The following is a 19,524-nucleotide window of genomic DNA, read 5'->3' on the forward strand; positions in this document are numbered from 1 at the left end:
GTCAAGACCATTAAAAGACCATGGACAATGTCCATTTTGGACATTTTGTTGGTCCCCATAAGGAAAAACATCTTGTAGCCTAAATCACACAGTGATATTTTTTGAAAATTAAAAAATGCAGAAAGTTTTCTGTGATAGGTAGGGATAGGAGATAGATAGCCTATAATAAGTTTGTACTGTATAAAAAATTATGTAGCCTATAAAATTATAATCTGAAATCGCCCCCTATACCCTCAAATAGGGCGCTATTTGAGGGGACAGACATTTGTAGTGAACTATATAATAGAATAGTGAATGAGGGTTTAGCGGGCGACTTCTGATTCAGGTCTATGGAAAATCCCCGTAAAACCATGCATAAAACACAAACATGGAAATCCAACGCGTGCGCACTAGGGAAGTGCTGCTGTCAGCACGCTCACTCTCATCCGGGCAATTTTCAGCATACGTGTTTGTCATGTGACCTACATTCAGCCATCTTGTGGATACGAAACGAGAGACGCCACTCGCACACAAACTCAGCGCTGTCAGTAAAAGCAGAGGTAAGACAGCGGGCCCGGCGTACACGGTTTTACTCTAAAATAAAACGTATCTATTCCTACGTTATTTCTCAGTTACATAGACCCGCCCCAACTTAGCGGACCGACGCTATTCTAGCCCGCATGGTTGTTAGGCCTGGAAGCACCGGGCTTGATTTGACCGGCCTACCGCTGATGATGCTATCAGCTATCCGTAGGCAGTTGTAGTGGAATGCGATGTGGCTGGAAACTGTAAGCATAGGCCGCACGGATTAAAACTCGTGCCAACTAACTTACATATTTACTCCCGTCGGCCGTACGATGTGCTTCTGTGCTCCTGTCGGCATTTATTACGGCCGTATTTGACAGGTCGTACACTTCTCAGCGGTGCGTGGGACTGATTTAAAGTTGGTAGGAGTTGGAAGTCAGAAAGTTAAATGTCCAGCGATAGCCAGGCTAGGATATTTCGCTTTATTAAAACGCCTCATTAAACGGTAACATGACATCTGAAGCTGTCAATTCAACATTTCACATTGACGTTAACTTAAATCTAAACGTTCCTAAATGGATTAATTTGTGTTTTCTTGAACTAGCTTGTGGACTGCAGTGCTTACAGGGTGTATGAGGGCATGCACCGACATGAACGTGATCGATGAAACTTTAAAATGACATTTATTAGCATTACTTTGTAGAAATTAAAACGTTAAGTCTTGATACAGCTCAGTTACACACGATCACCTATACACGCCTTAATGACTGGCAAGCCACTTATGGGATTGACAATATACCAAAGTGTATTTTCAGACCTATGCCAGCCTCCAAAAGACTAATTATGATTATTCCCACGCATATTACAGGGGTTTTCTGAAAACCTATTGTTTTATACGCTTATTACATTTCTAAACAGGCGATGCAAGTGTAATGGATTGTAACTTGGCAAAAATCTGTTGACCATCTGTTTTCAACCTAAAATAGCTTTATTGACTTTATACAATAACTATTCATGTCTTTTTGGGATCTGATGCAACCGCATAATCGCATGATTTGATCAGATAAACTATCGAAATATATATATATATATATATATATATATATATATATATATATATATATATATATATATATATGTATGTATGTATATATATAAATGTATATATATATATGTATATGTGTATATATGTGTGTGTGTGTTAGATTTTGTTGATGACATATGTGTGATCTGGATTGTATTACTTCATTGCGTTGTACACGTGGTTTAAATCCCTGTATCAGCAAGTCACTACTGTTTGTTTTGCATAGACCTTGTGTCATCTACATAATGTGGCTGCGTAGCAGTTCTGAATATATAATATTAAGCCGAAAATAAAAGGTAATTAATTATAAAATATAGATAAATGTCTCCTTTTCCCCTGAGGTTAAATGGGTCTGGTTTGACAAGTCTGCCAAGATGCCACTGCAATGTGATCATTTCAAATCAAGTTGAAAAAAGTTAGTTGCACTATGTAGTGGGCAAGGGAAGCCATGGATTGCACAGATGTCTGAGAATGCCCTTCCTAATCGGGAGAGTTCTTAAAATAGCTCGTCACAGTAAAGGGGGGGTACACTAAGGTGCCGAATGAATGGGGGTCACCTCTAGAATATGCTGGAAAAAATGATTTACTGTCAAAGTAACCACTGTTTATATACAGTGTTATTATACCTATCTGGGACTTTAAATAAAATCATGCACATTCTTTAAGGTGTTCATTTGAAAATAAAAAGTCAAAAGCTTAATTTTTTTAGATCAAAGGTTGTCACTTTTGTGTATTCATAAGCGTTGCGTTGGCGTGTGTTTGCAGTTGCAACCAAAGGGGAAGACCCAAACAATGGAAATAGGAGATATGTACATGCAATTTTTTATCTGTCGTCCTCTTTTTTTTGTGTAGGTGTAGTTTTCATTTCACGAATCCACTCACACTCAACACACAAATATTGTTTTTGTTTGTTTATTGCAAATATGTCTGAAGTATGTGGAGATTTTTTGTAAATTGCATGCATTTGATGGTACGCTGCAAAACCTGTAAAGTACTAATTGACATTTCCACTTTTTAAACATGCACCAGGTGATAAAATGTATAATCCTAATGTCGATATGTGTCCTTGCTTGAACACATGTAAACCATGAATGATGCCATTTTTCAGACATGTTTTTGCTGTATTGCCTTGGGGTACGTTTACACGACAATGATGTGCGAAAAACTGAATTTTTTTTCCTTTATTTTTTCCTTCCTAAATACATAAATACTTTCGTTTTATTACTGAATGAATCGTTTTTGAAAAAATCTTGAATGAATGATTCAATGAAAAAAAAAAAAATTAACACTGTAACAATGTAATCGATACAGTCAGGGTTTTTTTTCAAGCGGCAAGTTACTTTCAAAAGGTGATTGTTTTATTTTGATTGCTACTAGGGCTGCACAATATATCGCAAATGTACATATCCAGATATGCATATTGCAAGGTCTTGTGATATCTGAATGATTTTAGTAGGCTACTTCAAAAAGTTTTAGGTTGACGCATATAGCAGAGATACACTGGGCACGCAAATGTTACGTGCAACTTGCTTGATGATAAAAAGTGTGAAGCGCAATAAGCTGCAGAAAACAACTCATTGCTGTTCTGTCTGACACACCCGAAATGCGCGCACAGAAAGCCATTTCCCAGACAGCTTGCAATCCCGAATTCAGTTTAAATACACACACAGTTGTCAAAATGCCATTCTTGGTATTCATGTAAAAACACAGTTATTTCTTAAGTGTACCTAAACAGTTGGGAAAGAAATTGGATGCGTGTCAGTAGGATCCATGCATTAGGTCTTAAAGGGACAGCAGCCTGGTAAACCTGCAGCTGTCTGTCAAACAACAAAAGAAAATCTCTCACTGCAATCTCTCAGTAGCTTTAATATAAATCAATATATATTTAATTAATGCAATGACAATGCAGTGTTTTATTTTTATATTTGATTATTCAGTTTGTAGGTTTTTTTTAAATAGTTTTATTGTTTACATTGATGTTAAAATGACAGATTTGTGACACTACTTTTTATGTAGGCTAATGCGGAAACACTGCTGTTCACTTTCAAAAGTTGTAATGCTTTCTTTTCACAGAAAGAATGGTATGAAACAGCTTCACAAACAGTCTTTTCAACCACACAATATCATTATTTCTGTTACAAATATACACATTTTCACAGAAGTACTGAGATAAAAGTTTGGATATAAACACTGATGTCTATGGTAGTGATTACGGCTGCATGATATTGAAGAAAAATGCAATATTCGATGTGCAATACGATAATGCTTTAGGTGTATAAAATTAATTTAAACCTAAACATGACAACTGCTCCCTCCGGGTCAGCGGCAGTGCCGACGTGATTTTATCAAAGGTTTAATAGACAGGTGAATCGTTGTCATTTAGGAATAAGATTGTGTGGGTGTTTGAATCAAAATTTCAATCTTTTAAAGCTTAACCATGCAATTCTACTACAATCCTACAGACCGAACAAGTAATATGCATGCGCATGATGTCACCGTTTGCACAAATTTGCATTTTTGTAGTTTACATGCCGTTGTCAAGTAAATGAAGTTGAACATGAAAAGTTTTCCGTTTTTAGTTGAAAGCGATGTAGTGTAACATAAACAATGTTTATTTTCTGAATGTTCAGTATTTTTCATTTAAGTCAATTCATATTTGTGTGCTGAGCTATTAATTGAATCATTTTAATTTTCTTCAGACTTTCAAGGAAAATGGCAGAAACCCAGACGCTTAACTTCGGACCAGAATGGTGAGTGTTGTTGCTGAAGCATCAATGTCTGAAGCAGAATTGTGAATAGTTTTTTAATGAAACACCGTAAATGTTCAGGCTGATTATGTATGTATAGCCTTAGTCAGGATTGCTTCCAAGTTTAGTGATTATACCAAATGAAACTTAAGCTTTATGTCCATTTCACAGATGGACGTCATCTGTGGTGTGCTGTCAATTACACAGAAAATAAATTTTCTCTCAGAAAACATGCATACAGGGTATTGCCACTGATTATTTTTTAATTTGATTGATTCAAAAGTTAAGCATTTTGTAAGTTCCGGGGTTTCACACACTGAAAGTGAAAGATCTGGAAAAAGTATTATTTAAGATAGAAAATATCAGAATTATTTGACATATTAGACTTTTATTGGTAACACTATAATAAGGTTTCTTTAGTTAATATTAGTTAACTACATTATTAAAATGAACTAAAATGAGCAATACTGAAAATGTTAATTTCAACATTTACTTATACATTATTACAATACATTTATACATTTACTTATACATTATATACAATAACATTAATGCACTGTAAGCCAACAAGAACAAACTATGAACTATATTTTTGCTAACTAACATTAACAAAGATTAATAAATGCTTTAAAACAGATATTGCTCGTTATTCATGTTAGCTAATGCATTAACTAATGTTTAAGTCCCCCTGTACTCAATCAATTTATCCTTTAAAACTCCAAAATTACATATTTAGGTGTTTTTTCTTTAAAAAAATCACTCCATGCCTTAAAATAGCTTTAATGTAACTCTACACACTTGCCTCATTGACTATATGCGGTTCTATGAATATGCAAATTAGCCCCACCTCCATTCACTCACTCATTCACTCACACCAGCTCAGAGATCCACACATTGATGCGATTGGTTACTAGGTAGTTTGTGACGTCAGAAACACCAGCAGTTTCAAACCACATTTTTGAGACTGTCTTTGGTTCACTGCGGTTTTAAGGAGAAAATACTAATCACCACATAGACACGTGAACAATATTAAAACCTTAATTTTCACCACAGGGGGACTTTAAATGAATCCTTATTGTGAAGTGTTGCTGACTCAACAAATCAGAATATTATATAAATCTAGTATGTTTTTGTTGCATTTTATTTAGCTATTTCACTTATCTGAACATAATGCTTTAACACACCTTGATTTAAGAGTTTATGTAAATGCTTTGACCCAAAATATGTGTGATGTAAATATATATAAATATAATTAAAACAAATTCAAATTTATTATACTTTTTTTTTTTTTATTAAAATACTTTAACAAAAAGACAAGCTTCATATTTCTGCTTTTAAACTCTCCTACTGCTCAATTACCATAGTGTTTTTCAATAATTTTTACAGAATTCAGTATATATATATATATATATATATATATATATATATATATATATATATATATATATATATATATATATATATATATATATATAAATAAAAAAATCTTATTGTTTTTATGTTCTTGGTATGAGGAGTATACAGTATTTGTTTTAGTGTCTACTGACATATCAAATGATATGATGACGTAGCATGTTTTGTCTCTGCTGTGTCCCAGGCTCCGCGCCCTGTCAGGTGGAGTGGGTAGCAGCAGTGTGGCCTCCCCTCCACTCTCACCCGCATTGCCAAAGTATAAACTTGCAGACTATCGCTATGGGAGAGAAGAGATGCTAGCACTTTATGTAAAAGATAACATGGTAAGGACGTCTGTCTTTTGCTGACTTAGAATTTTTTGTCATGCTCTGAAGACTCATTTATCTTCCTGATTTTTATTCATGTTTAAAGGGGGGGTGAAATGCTATTTCATGCATACTGAGTTTTTTACACTGTTAAAGAGTTGGATTCCCACGCTAAACATGGACAAAGTTTCAAAAATTAAGTTGTACGTTTGATGGAGTATTTCTGTACCAAAAATACTCCTTCCGGTTTGTCACAAGTTTCGGAAAGTTTTTTTCGAGTATGGGCATGTGACGTCAGATGGGGCGGAATTTCCTTATACGGTCCTAAGGGCACTTCTCCCGGAAGGGCGCGCGCGCACCCGTAGACCAGAGCGAGAGAGCGAAAGCAGTACCTCATCTAAGCGCTGTGCTCGCTGCAGTCAGTTACAGGACTTTGTCTGTTCCCTGCATTTCGACGATGATTGTTTTATAAACCAGGCCCAGTTCGACGCCGGATTTAGCAGTCCTAACGATAAAGGTTCACGGTCGTGCGTTGGAACCGCAGGCGGTGAGTAAAACTCATAGACAAACTGCTTCAAATGTCTGTGTGTTGTTAGCTATCGGCGCGTAAGCACCGCCCACACGGCACGCCTCCAGCCGCTCGTTTTTTTCCGGAAAGACTCGGTACAGCCTATCTTTCTTTTATAAATATAATAAAACTAAAGACTTTTTGGAGATATGAAGGATGCAATACTACTCTATAGGTACTCAAGATTAACATGAGATTGACTGAAACTGAGTGTTTCACCCCCCCCTTTAAAATGTTACTAACCTTTTTATTTTCTCTTTTAGATTCCGGTAGATCTTCATGATAAGGAATTTCTACCTATTTTACAAGAGGAGCCCCTGCCACCATTGGCATTAGTCCCATTTACAGAGGAGGAGCAGGTAAGAATCGACCTATTTATTTACTGCGGCCTAAGAATTGCACATGAATTAGAAATGACAAAGAGGTGCTTCCTGCAGCAGCTCTCTTTTCTCTATGAAAGTGCTGTGAAAAAGCTGTGCCTACGTGTTCAAGTAGTGGCATTTGGTTTTTTTGCATATGATGTCATTTTGGCACACGCTGTGGTCGAAACAGATAGCCTACTCGCAGTCTCGCTGTCACGCAACCCATTGCCAGGCTTGCATCTGTGAATGGAGTGGCCTTTACAATGCTTTGCATGCATGTCTGTCTCCACAGAGAAATTTCTCCATGTCTGTAAACAGTGCAGCTGTACTCCGTCTGACAGGAAGGGGTGGGGGGACGGTGGCAGGGGCACCTAGAGGCCGAAGTTCTTCACGGGGGCGAGGTGAGCTCCGTTGCAACCACAGACTTTCCTTTTTTTCCATCTAAAAGAAGTGCAGTTACTTATTAAGTTTTTAGCAGCGGAAATGTTTTTCTTTGTTAAACTAGAGCAGAGTGCAAACTTTTGTAACATTTTCCTTCTTAAATAGTTGTCTCTGTGCATTGAATTTCTTTTGCACAGTTGTGGTGAGCAAAGGTTAGACTTGTGCATATGCTCATGAGTCCTTTTTTGTTTGATTGACAGGGAGGGGCAGAGGAGAAGGAGGATTTTACCAAAGAAGTTTTGATGATGTGGAGGGAGGTTTTGGCCGTGGAGGGAGAGAGATGCATCGCTCCCAGAGTTGGGAGGAGAGGTACTCAAAATGAATTGCACCTGCTGCACAAACTGTCTGTAAGCAATTGAAATATCTACAGCATTTGATATGTTGGTTTGTAACTCAGAAACTCAGAGTATGCAGAAATTGCTGAAAGTGCTGAAATTAAGTTTTATGGCCCAGATATGTTATCTAAAATAAACCGTGAGAAAGGACAAATTACGTATGTTAGGTGTCTTTGTTTTTGCACATTTGGTTCAGGTTACCCTGATTAAACTTTTTTTTTTTTTTGTCCTGCCCAGGGGAGACAAAAGGTTCGAAAAGCCAGGGCGAAAAGATCCAGGTTAGTATGCTAGGTTTTTAAGACATAAATGAGAGTGGGGTCAGATGTGCCCCCCATAATCTAGAACAGCGGTTCCCAAACTTTTCCATTCCAGGACTCACCTAGACAACTATAATATATGTCAAGAGCCACCAAAATATTTGAGATTAGTAAACAATTACTGTAAACCTAATCTTAGGACAGAATCAAGTATTTTATAGTACAAATGTAAAATCTCTCCTACAAAGTGTGACCTGATGTAATGCATCACATTATATTCCAGTACTGAACCAATTTAATCTCTCTGTCCATAGATGGAGCACCAGCCCATTTTCCACTCAATCACAGTAAGTCCTCTTTGCTAACAGACCTATAAAATGTACACTACCATTATCATTAGGTTTGTATGTAAGTTTTTTTTAAAAAGAAAAAATACTTTTGAGCATTGATGTGTTAAATTGATCAAAAGTGAGTTCAACAGTTTTTGATTTCAAATAAGTGCTGTTCTTTGAACTTTTGAACTTTGTTCATCAAAGAATCCTGAAAAAAAATGTTTCTCGATTTACACAAAAATATTAAGCAGCACAACTGTTTTTTAACATTGATAATAATAAGAAATGTTTCTTGAGCAGCAAATCATCATATTATAATGATTTCTGAAGGATCATGTGACTCTGAAGACTGAGTAAACTGAAGAGTAATGATGCTGAAAATTCAGCTTTGATCACAGGAATAAATTTTAACATTAAAATAGAAAAAAGTTATTTGAAATTGTATTGTCTTACAATATTACTTTTTGATATATATTTTATCAAACAAATGCAGCTTCACACCATTAAAAAAAGCTTACTTGTCCCAAACTTTTAAATGGTAGTGTGTAATAGATGCATTGCAAATGTTTCAATTGCTCAACGTACTATTTGGATCTTTTTTTTCATTGACTTTTTTTTTTTTTTTTTTTTAAAGTACGGGCGAACTATGAGGATGCTAGTGCAGGGAACACTCGAAAACACGAATTCATTCGCTCAGGAAGTGACAACTGGCGCTCGATTCGAGATGAGCAGAATGGAGAGGATGACGATAGTGGCTGGAGGCTTGCAGGTTCTCGTCGGGAGAACGAACGATGGTGTCCTCCAAGTCCAGGTGTGTTGCATGCCCTTTTTTTCCTCAAGAACTTATTTTAAAAATGTTCGGATCCAAACAAATTCCTCATTTGTAGATGGCCCACGATCAGCAGGGTGGCGGGAACACCCGGATCAACGTCGGCGCTTTCCTTTTGACTCAAGGGATGAGGAGCGTGCTGGTTACCGTAGACCTCGGTCAGGCAGCGGGAGCGTAGAGGAGGAGAGGGACAGTTTGCCAGAATGGTGTCTGGAAGATGCAGAGGAGGAGACGGGGACATTTGACTCCTCAGGGGCCTTCCTCTCACTTAAGGTGAGGGCGTGGGAAGTGAGTTCTTGAATTTTGATCTTTTATTCTATTTTATTTAGTTAATAAGAATGTCTGTCTCGTTTAATGTATTTTCGATCAGTAAGTTTTCCTCATTGCTCAATTAGAAAGCTCCTAAGGAGCCTATCCTGGAAGAGGCGGAGCTGGACTTCCGGCCACTGGAGGAGAATGAAGAATACACAGAAAAGGATGACAGTGAATCAGAACAAACCAAAGATACTGATACAGAAACTAGATGTGAGAGTAATCGAAATGAAGGTAAGGCGGCATTAAGAAATCCCATCGGATACTCCATTTCAAGTTAATGGACTAAATCAAGTTAATCAGTTTAGTTACAGGCAGGCAAGTCTCTCACAAAGGCTGCATTTATTTGTTCAAAAGTACAGTAAAACTGATTTTGTGAAATATTATTGCAATTCAAATAACTATTTTCTATTTTAACATATTTGAAAATCAGATTGCAAAAACTTAATTTTCAGCATAATTTCTCCAGTCTTCATTGTCACATGATCTTTCAGAAATCCTTCTAATGTGCTGATTTTCTGCTCAAACATTTCTTATCAATGTTGAAAACAGTTGTGCTGCTTAATATTTTTTTGAAAAGTTTAAAAGAACAGCATTTATTTTATCTTTAAAAATGACAGGCCCAAAATTTTAAACTGTATTTTAATGTTACCATTTTTAATTCTTCAATCTTGTACGTTGTCAGTTCACGTCTGAACAACTCTTTAACAATTGTAAATCATTGTCATCATTTTTAATCAAGCTTTATTTTTGGTTTACAGAAGGCAGTAAATCGGAAGAGCCATCGCCGGTTGCTGTACCATTTCCAGCAGTGGTAACGCCTCCCAAGGCTGCGACTCCGGCACCCCTTCCGTCTGTTAACCCGGAACAGGCTGAAGAAAGTGAGAGATCATTGGAGAGAACGACAGTACCTGAACTCAGTAAAGCACCACTACACACAAACAGCATTTTGGAGGCTATTTCCATACCACATGTAACAAACACACTCCCAGGTAATAATCAAATGAATAAAACACATGCAAATACTTATGCAAAAATAGTTCCTTAAAAATATATTTTGGAAAATAAAACCTGTAGCCTTCATTTATGGAATGCTGAATTACCCTGTCTCTGCTTCCAGATCTTCCGCTCTCTACTCCTCCTGTGCTCCCCGTTCAGTCAGTGCCCACGCAAACCCAGCAGGTCAAGCCTCTGGAGATGCCAGTGGCAGTAGCTCCTGTTCTCCCCCACTCCAAAGGCATTGTGGGTCCTTTCAGCCGGCCCTCTGCACTGCCCTCTGACATGGATGAGGATGAGGGACTCAAGCACTTTGAGCAGGTGTGAATGGCTGTATGCACAGCAGTGCTTGCATCTAAATATAGAGTTGGTGCCTAACACTTGGTGTCTACACCTGATGCGACAAAGCAACTGTTGCAAATTCATTTGTTCTTTGTGTCAGAAGTAGCGTGAGCACCTGAATTATGTTCGAAATTGAACGGGGCATCAGTTTACTGTCGGGAATTTGTTGTAGATTGCATCACTGATTATAATGGGTTGTATTTGCTTTTGTCACATTTCGTTGTGATGCGTGCGTCTGGTTTTGACATGGTGTAAATTATTGGTATAAAATACTGCTAAAGGTATCAGAGCTACTCTAAGGTCTATCAGCCACATTACAATGCTTCCATGAAGATCGAAAATTTGAACAGTAGACTTTTTCCTATCTGAAACAGGAAGCTGAGAAAATGGTGGCATACCTGCAGGACGGCGGTTTGGACGATGAGCGTTTGGCCACCAAGATTGGTCCCAAACCCACAGCTCTTCCCATTACCCACGAGGCTGCATTCAAATGGTTTTACAAAGATCCGCAGGGAGAGATCCAAGGTAGGCAAATCAGTATCCAATCTAACTTTTGCACTGCATTATAAATGCAGTTATTCAGATTTTTAAGATTCTTTTTTTTTTTTTACATTTATAAAAATTTTATGAAGTGTCTTATGTTCACCAAGGCTCCATTTATTTTTATTTATTATGAAACGTAAGAATTATAATTTTTTTTAAATATTATTTATTCTTAAGCTGCAAAAGCTACATTTTCAACAGCCGTTACTCCAGTCTTGAGTGCCACATAGTGGCTTTATCACGCTAAAGTGTCAATACTTTTAGTATTGTGCAGCATGGATATATTACATATTACCAAGATATAAATTATATAGCAAAATCTGTAATAATAAACTCTTCCGTGGCCTTGATAACAATATTATTGATCTGACTGCATTGACTCCATTGTATGAGAACTGAACTGAGCTGGATAATGACACTATTTTCTTCTAGATCTGCTGTACATCCAAAATAAACTTTGTTGCATTATTTTCCTGTTATCACTGTAAAGCTGCTTTGAAACAATCCGTTTTGTATAAAGTGTTATAAAAAATAAATGTGACTTGTCTTGACTTGACAAATATTGTCATTCCGCCCATCCCTAATATCATGTACATCATTCTAGTTTTAAACATTTTTATTTTCAACTACATAATTACTCAATGCCTTACGACTGAATCTGTCCATGTATCAGGGTTCGTACGGGTGCTTGAAATCCTTGAAAGTGCTTGAATTTTGATGTTGTGTTTTCAAGGTTTGAAAAGTGCTTGAATTTTGGATAAAATGCTTGAAAATGCTTGAATTTGTAACTGTATTTCTTTCACAAGAAATATCTTTCTGACGAAATAGTTCTTTATTAAATGGAGAAAAAAATGCAGCCTTTCAGAATCAGATACAGAGTGATTTGCGTTACGCTGGCCAGAGCAAAAGTAGGCGGAGTTTTCATTTTGATTTCCGCGGGTGTTTGGATGCACCGTTTTTTTGGCCACGCAGCGGCAACAGTTGAACTATTTTAAACTTTGACCGCGGCGTGCGCGCGAGCGCGCTGAGCTCCGCTTTGGTCTGAGTCGCGCGGCGCAAGCCATTGAAATATATCGGTTTAATTTCATAGCGCAGCGCGGCCCGCGTCCTAAAGGGCCATTAGTGACTGAGAGTACTTGGTGTGATAATGTAATGTAAGTATTGCATGTCCGTTATGTCACGTTCATTTGTGGAATATGCAGTGAACATTGCCAAAATTACAGAACTGTAACGTGCAAATTAACCTGCAAACGTTAGCCCAGTGCATAACAACAGTCGTTGATTGCTGAACTGAAATCAGTCAGTGTCATAAGTTAGTATACTGTTACTGTAAGGGTTAGGATGGCCCTATGCAATATTTACACTGCTCTATTCCAGTAAACGTATTAGCTAACGTTGTGTCTTGGCCCAAGACAATGAAATACATTTATCAGGCAGGTGCCTCTGCACTCAGATATTGTTCAAACCTTGTCTATATCAATAATGTGTCCCAAAACGGGAAGGCCTGTCAAATATTTCTGTTCAAATCTTCAAGTCTTCATATTTGAAATTAATTCAGTTTTTACAGCCTATAAATCACATTATCTGGTAAGCAATATTTGGACATTAATATAATGAAAAGTATATTATTCATATAGCTATATACTTAGTGATACATTTTGAAGAATAAAACTTGTGATTGGCTTAAATATTAGGGCTGCACAATATATCGAAATATTGCAAATGTATATATTACAATATGCATAATTGCTTGCATATCGCAACGGCTTGCAATAACTGGGGTCATGAACAAAAGACAAAGAAAATCACTCACTGCTTTTGGCTGAATAGGCTAACTTTTGTAGCTTTAATAAGAATCAGTATATTTAATTCATGCAGTGAAAACTAAGCAGTGTTTATTTTTACATTTGATTAATCAGTTTCTGTTGTTAAATAAACCTAATGTAGGATAACCTGAACCCCTAAACCCCAGTGATGTTAAAATAACACTTCTTATGCTACAGTAAAACACTGATGTTCACTGTCTTGAAGTTGTAGGGATATTTTCTTATCACAAAAAGAATGTGAAACACGTATGTGTAGGTTATATCATTTTAAAGATAATTTAAGTTAATTTGACACACTTTAAGCATTATCGTATCGCATATTGAATATCACATTATTTAATGAGTTATCGCATATCTAATTTTTCTTCAATATCGTGCAGCCCTCTGCTATTATGAAACATTTGGCTGTTTATCTCTTTTGATGTGATAAAAACACTAAATAATAATTCTAACTATGTATTGGTATGTAATTTACGGTAGTGTAAGGTGCTGGAAAAAGCTTTAAAATGGACCTGGAAAGTGCTTGAAAAGTGCTTGAATTTGATCTTGGAAAAAGTGTACGAACCCTGATGTATGTTAAAACCTGTACCTTAAGAACTAACAACTTGTTCCCCTTTCCTGTGATGAAGCCTCTCTACTTCAGAGAATTCAAAATGTTATCGTGTTGCTCTAAATAGCCACATTCAGTGATCCCAGTCTGTCTGTCTTCTCACAGGACCATTTAATAACCAGGAGATGTCTGAGTGGTTTCAGGCGGGCTATTTCACCATGACCTTGCAGGTGAAGCGAGGATGTGACGAGATGTTCCAGCCCCTGGGAGAGATGATGAAGTTGTGGGGGCGAGTGCCCTTTACACCCGGCCCCACGCTGCCTCCCGTACTGGTAATAAGAGACTTGCTTATCTGTGAGAAATGCCAGACCCAAGACGACTTCCCCTTGTTGTTCAGCATCCAAAAAGTTTTGATATGTGTGTGTTTGTCTGTATATAGGGAGATGCAGATCAAGAGAGGATAAAGAGACAACAGGAGATGAATGCTCTAAATATGTATCAGATACAGCAGCTGCAATATCAGTACTTACTCAGGTATGACGGTGTAATTTTTTGCAGCACAAGTAGAATTGCTAGAGAGAACATCAAAAACTAATTACTACTAAATTACTAATTACTATTAACTTAATTTCACTCTTCTGTTGTCCGTTGTTTGGGGGAAAAAACGGGTAGTTCTGCCCTAAACTCGCACCATTTGTTGAACCAATGTTATTTTCAGCTCAGTTTTATTTTAAAATGTAATTAATTCCTAAGCTGAATTTTCAGCATCATTACTCCAGTTTTCAGTGTCACATGATTCTTCAGAAATCATTCAATATAGAAAACAATTGGAATAGAAAATTCAAAGAACAGCATTTAGATCAAATCAAAATCTGTTATAACATTATAAATGTCTTTACTGACACTTTAGATCAATTGAATGTATCCTTGCTCAATAAAATTAATTTCTTTAAAAAAAAAAAAGTCTAACATGCAAACACATGACTTTTTTTTAATGCCATTAAATGAAGACTCTCTCTTGTCCTCTAGGCAACAGTATGCTCTGGCTCAGCAGAAAGTTTTAAACTCTGCTCCTCCTCTACAACAGCAGCAGCTCAATCTCCTTCTCCATCAGGCGCTCAAGATCAGGTGAGATTAATTTACTTTTGTTTTCAGCTAACTTCTCAGAATTACACATTTCATCAGGGCAAACAGAGGGCATATTAATGTAAAGCGTGGGTGGTGTTATACACTGCATTGGTATTGTGGTTGAGCATCTGTGACACCATCTCACAGTTCGATTTGTGTGCCCCTACAGAACGCCAGAGCCTCAACAGAGCCTCTTACCTCCCGTCACACGTTCCATGTCCGTTCCAGACTCGGGATCTGTTTGGGAAATGCAGAACTCTTCCACTCAGGCATCCTGTTCTCCAAACATGCAGCCCACCACTCCCAGCAGTACGTCAACACCGAGATTTGCTCTGCTAAGCAATAAGATCAGAACAAGGACATGTTTAGAACTGGAACTTTTTCCTAGTGATTTTTTGATAATCTTGATTGATTCCCCCCCCACATACTTGAACAGAGTCAGTTTATGCCTTTGTTTGTCTCTCTTCAAACTTTGATGTTAGTTATTCACCTCACCTTGTTTGTTGTCTTGAACTCCTCAAGTCATTAGATCAACAGTTGAGTCAGAGTGCCACAGTAGCTTTAAATGGAAAAAAGGTGCTGCATCCTTCCTGCAGCTCTTGTATTGTTTCTGGTGTGCTTGTTTTCTACTCTCACTTACAGTAACACACCACTCACTTAGTTTTTGATATGACTCATGCTCATCTTATGGTGTAACTCTGTTGCTAGTGATTTGACTCAGCTGAATGAGATGCGACTTAAGCAGAACAGAAACGCATGGCATTTGACAGTTGTTTTTGCTTTGAAGTGGAACAGTGGCTTCTGCTATTATATTTTGTCTTTACATTCACAATGTTCATGCCCTTTACTACCACAATAGTATTAAACTCCATTCATTCATTCATATTTGATATATCATTCATTTTTATTCCATGATGTCTATAAATTTAGAGTGTCAAAATTTGGTTAAACAGATAAGACTCATAATTAAGTTTGTATATATGCTGATCTCTAAGTCAAATTGAGAAATCATATGATATGCTTTATTCTAAGTCTGTGTGTGTTTTTTAGCATGGGAAGGGAGTAGCGTATGGGATCTGCCACTAGACTCCATGCCTCAAGCGTCTTCCCTCGAACAGATTCAGCTGGAGAAAGCCAAAGCTTTGAAGGTGAGAAAGATACGAGTAGATATTTTGTGACCTAAAATTTCTGATACCGTGGGACTGATACAAGGGTCTCATTTTGTAAGTTTAATAGTTTTTTTTTTTTTTTTTAATGGTCTTTTCTGCTCTAAAGCTTGAGATGGAGAGACGGGAGGCAGAGCTTCGGGCCAAAAGGGAAGAGGAGGAGAGGAAGCGATTGGAAGAGGTGCTCCGTGCTAGACAAGAGGAGGAGCGGAAACGTTTGGAGGAAGAAGAGCTGGCACGACGCAAACAGGTCAGGAGAGAAGGGAAATTATGCAATGATTAGTGCTGAGGTTCAAATACAAAGCTCTGCATTTAAAACAAATATGAAACGAAGGCGGTGAATGAGAGCATTTTTGCTTTTGGTATGAGTTTCTCGTACATGTTCACATGACACTGTTGATTGTTGTTGAAGCCTAAACATTGTTCTTTATGTGCTTTCATTAAAAAAGTAAATAGCACATTGACATTCACACAACTAAACTTGTGAGTGTTTTTTGGTTTATATATTAGAGTTGGAAATCTTTTGGAATGTCACAATCCGATTCTAAATTGATTCTCGATAGATTTGATTCTAAACTTTGATTTGTATTTTATTTTATGAAAAAGTAATGAAATAGTTTGTTTAATTTAAAGGAGTTGTTCAACCAAAAATGTAGGAAACGTGCAGAGGGTGTGTCCCCAATTGATTGATTTTAAATACAACTTATAAATGTAATTAAACTTTAAAGTTTTGTTGAATTATTATTTTTCAATCTCATGTTATTGTTTACTTCATCTATCAATTTAAATATTTTATATTGAACTATTTTATTCATAATAAATTACATTTCCAGCCTTTTAATTTTGTAGGACATTGGTAATCCTACTTGTACTGTTTATATTTGTTCCTCTCGTACAGATTTGCCATGTCTGCTTATTCGTTTTTAAGGGGCTTGTTTTGCTTTTTGTTTGGACTATTAAACAGACCGTAAACTAATGAAGACAGAGAATGGGAGCGCTGGGGTTCTCAGCACCATCAAAATAAGTCTTGCTTCCGACTCATCGGCCAAACATAACTTGTTGGCTGATAAAAATGCAAAATATCGGACTTAGCATTATATAAATCGACCACCAGTCGGGAGTTATTTAATAAAGTGCTTATCAGCTGGTTCCGTTAAGTGGCCAGCTTAACAATTAAGTTAACAATTGTTAAGTAACAGTTGGAGTAAAAAATATATATAATACACTATCTTCTGTAGGAGGAGGCTCTCCAGAGGCAGCGGGAGCAGGAGGCGGCACAGCGACGGCAGAAAGAGGAGGAGGAAAGGTTAGCTCAGGAGGAGGCACTCCGCCGGCTGGAGGAAAGGAGGAGGGAAGAGGAAGAGAGGAGACAAAGGGAAGAATTCCTCCGCAAACAGGTAAGACTTGTGTGTGAATATTTATTATAAAATGGATCCAAAATCGAATTGGTTTAGCTATGTTCAAAGCTTTTGTAAAACAGCAGTTGTTGGGTCATTACCAATATCTAAGTTAGGTGAAAAGGATCATTTAGACCAATAGTTTTTAAAATTGATATTTTGAATGAACAGATGAAATGTACAACATTTACAAAAAAGTCTTAATGTTTAACTTCATCTATGCCTTAGGGCTGGGAGAAAAAATCAATTCACCTAGCTATCGCAATTTCTTTATTTAATTTTTTTTATTCCAGAATAGATATTAATTCAAATTCAATTGCTTTATTTTTGTCCTTGCTTATATATGAGATTGACAGAAGTTAGCCACAGAGGATGAAATGTGTTATCTATGGAAGAGACTTGAGACTTGAAAGCACTGTAAAGCCCTCACGCTACTCATATGCTGAGAGAGATAAGACAATAGAGCTGTAAGATTCATCTTTAAAAGACTGATCTTGATTCAAACGCCCACACTATCTTTCAATTTGTCTGTCTATTTAACTTTGACAAAATCATATCGCAACATTCAAATCTGTGTTGCTGCTGACCCAGATAGTAGGGATGTCCCGATCCGATCACGTGATCGGAAATCGGGCCCGATCACGTGTTTTCAGACTCGATCGGAATCGGACGTTACCTCCCGATCAGGACTCGGATATATATGTATATATATTCTCATTATTTTTTAACACATCTATAGTTATGCGGTGGCAGAGAGTTACGCCGGTTTCACACTGCACGCGTCAGCAGAGCGTAAGCAGCGCAGGAGCAGTGCGTATGGTGAGCAGGAGCAGGACACGCGCGTTTTGCTTTCACACTGGCAGCGTTTGTCACGCGCGGCTGAACTGCGGTTTGTGTACAGACAGAGTACTCTATAATGGATAAGTTGGCATTGCTTTTTTTCGTTTTCAAATACATTTAAGAAAAAAGACTTGTCAAGAAGCTTATTTTATTAATAATTTCATATAACTTTTGGTTCATCTTTGTTTTTATTGTTCTGGCAACAAGTTTGTTTTTGGACATTTGTTTTCTTTTTAAATTGCTGTTGGTCATTTGATTGACTGTTTAAAACACAATAGATATCATCAATGCACTTTTTGGATAAAACTGCGGTGTATTATGGCCATGATCAATGTATTGTCACTTTAATTCAGCAAAAGCGGCGCAGCAAAAATAGACTCGGCGCCGAAACGATCGCGGCACTCCTGCTCTGCTCTGCTACGCACTGCCGCGCCGCCTCTGCGCGCGGTGTGAATGCTCTAAAGCCTGGTTTAATCTGTTAACATGGGCGGCGAAAAAAATACGCACTGCACGCTCTGCTAACAGTGCAGTGTGAAACCGGCGTAAGAGTTAGGAGTGCAGTTCCTAAAAGCACATTACTGGCTTTGCAAACACTGTAGCACTTTTATTTTTTATTTGTTTACATGCCTGTCAGGTATTTTAAGTTGAGGTGCTATTTGTTTATATATTAGACTTTTTTTTATATTTACTGTTGCACTAAAGTCCAAAAGTGAAGAATTTATGTATTACTTGATTGTTCAAGCTACCTCACAGAAGTGCTCTGTTTGTTAACAGAGTTGTTGAATGTTAAAATAAGATGAATTAAATAAAAAATAAGGAACATCCTGGATCTGTTTTTTCGCTCTTCTTTATTCTTTTTTTATGTATTAAGTATCGGATCGGGACTCGGTATCGGCAGATACTCAAAATCAAATGACTCGGACTCGGACTCGAGGGCAAAAAAACCTGATCGGGACATCCCTACCAGATAGAGTTGTCTTGAAACGGCTTCAACCTCATATTATCATTATTTCTGTGATGCAGTAGTTAAAATTATCATAGAAGTACTTGGATAAAAGTTTAAAGTTCAAATATGAACACAAAATCAGCTTTTGATAGAAACTTGGTGCTTAAAATAATGCATTTATCTATTAAATTGTTTCGCCACTAAGTGGGGACAAGTGACTGTTAAAAAATATTTGTTATTGAATCATTTATTCAAGAGAATGTAGTACTGTATGATGCTCCTTTGTAAAATATTATAAATC

At 37.1% G+C, this 19,524-nt stretch overlaps 1 protein-coding gene across 4 annotated transcripts in view; it reads left to right on the forward strand.

Annotated features, from left to right (window-relative positions):
- The first annotated feature begins 447 nt into the window (after positions 1–447).
- Positions 448–19,524, forward strand: part of gigyf2 (GRB10 interacting GYF protein 2) — a 29,221-nt gene continuing 10,144 nt past the window's right edge. For 2 of the 4 annotated variants that reach the window (XM_084119758.1, XM_084119759.1), the window contains exons 1-21: positions 448–539; positions 4,288–4,338; positions 5,933–6,071; positions 6,885–6,980; positions 7,276–7,384; positions 7,625–7,733; positions 7,997–8,037; positions 8,331–8,363; positions 8,983–9,159; positions 9,236–9,465; positions 9,573–9,723; positions 10,251–10,481; positions 10,610–10,806; positions 11,202–11,352; positions 13,912–14,078; positions 14,186–14,280; positions 14,776–14,874; positions 15,044–15,183; positions 15,925–16,022; positions 16,150–16,290; positions 17,279–17,437. In XM_084119758.1, the coding sequence (XP_083975884.1) occupies positions 4,301–4,338; positions 5,933–6,071; positions 6,885–6,980; positions 7,276–7,384; positions 7,625–7,733; positions 7,997–8,037; positions 8,331–8,363; positions 8,983–9,159; positions 9,236–9,465; positions 9,573–9,723; positions 10,251–10,481; positions 10,610–10,806; positions 11,202–11,352; positions 13,912–14,078; positions 14,186–14,280; positions 14,776–14,874; positions 15,044–15,183; positions 15,925–16,022; positions 16,150–16,290; positions 17,279–17,437 (2,601 nt within the window). In that variant the 5' untranslated portion in view covers positions 448–539; positions 4,288–4,300. The remainder of the gene's footprint in view (positions 540–4,287; positions 4,339–5,932; positions 6,072–6,884; positions 6,981–7,275; positions 7,385–7,624; positions 7,734–7,996; positions 8,038–8,330; positions 8,364–8,982; positions 9,160–9,235; positions 9,466–9,572; positions 9,724–10,250; positions 10,482–10,609; positions 10,807–11,201; positions 11,353–13,911; positions 14,079–14,185; positions 14,281–14,775; positions 14,875–15,043; positions 15,184–15,924; positions 16,023–16,149; positions 16,291–17,278; positions 17,438–19,524) is intronic. The other 2 variants (XM_084119760.1, XM_084119761.1) reach the window with 1 other exon arrangement.

This window comes from Abramis brama, assembly GCF_963993115.1.
Source record: "Abramis brama genome assembly, chromosome: 7".
Classification (NCBI taxonomy): Eukaryota; Metazoa; Chordata; class Actinopteri; order Cypriniformes; family Leuciscidae; genus Abramis; species Abramis brama.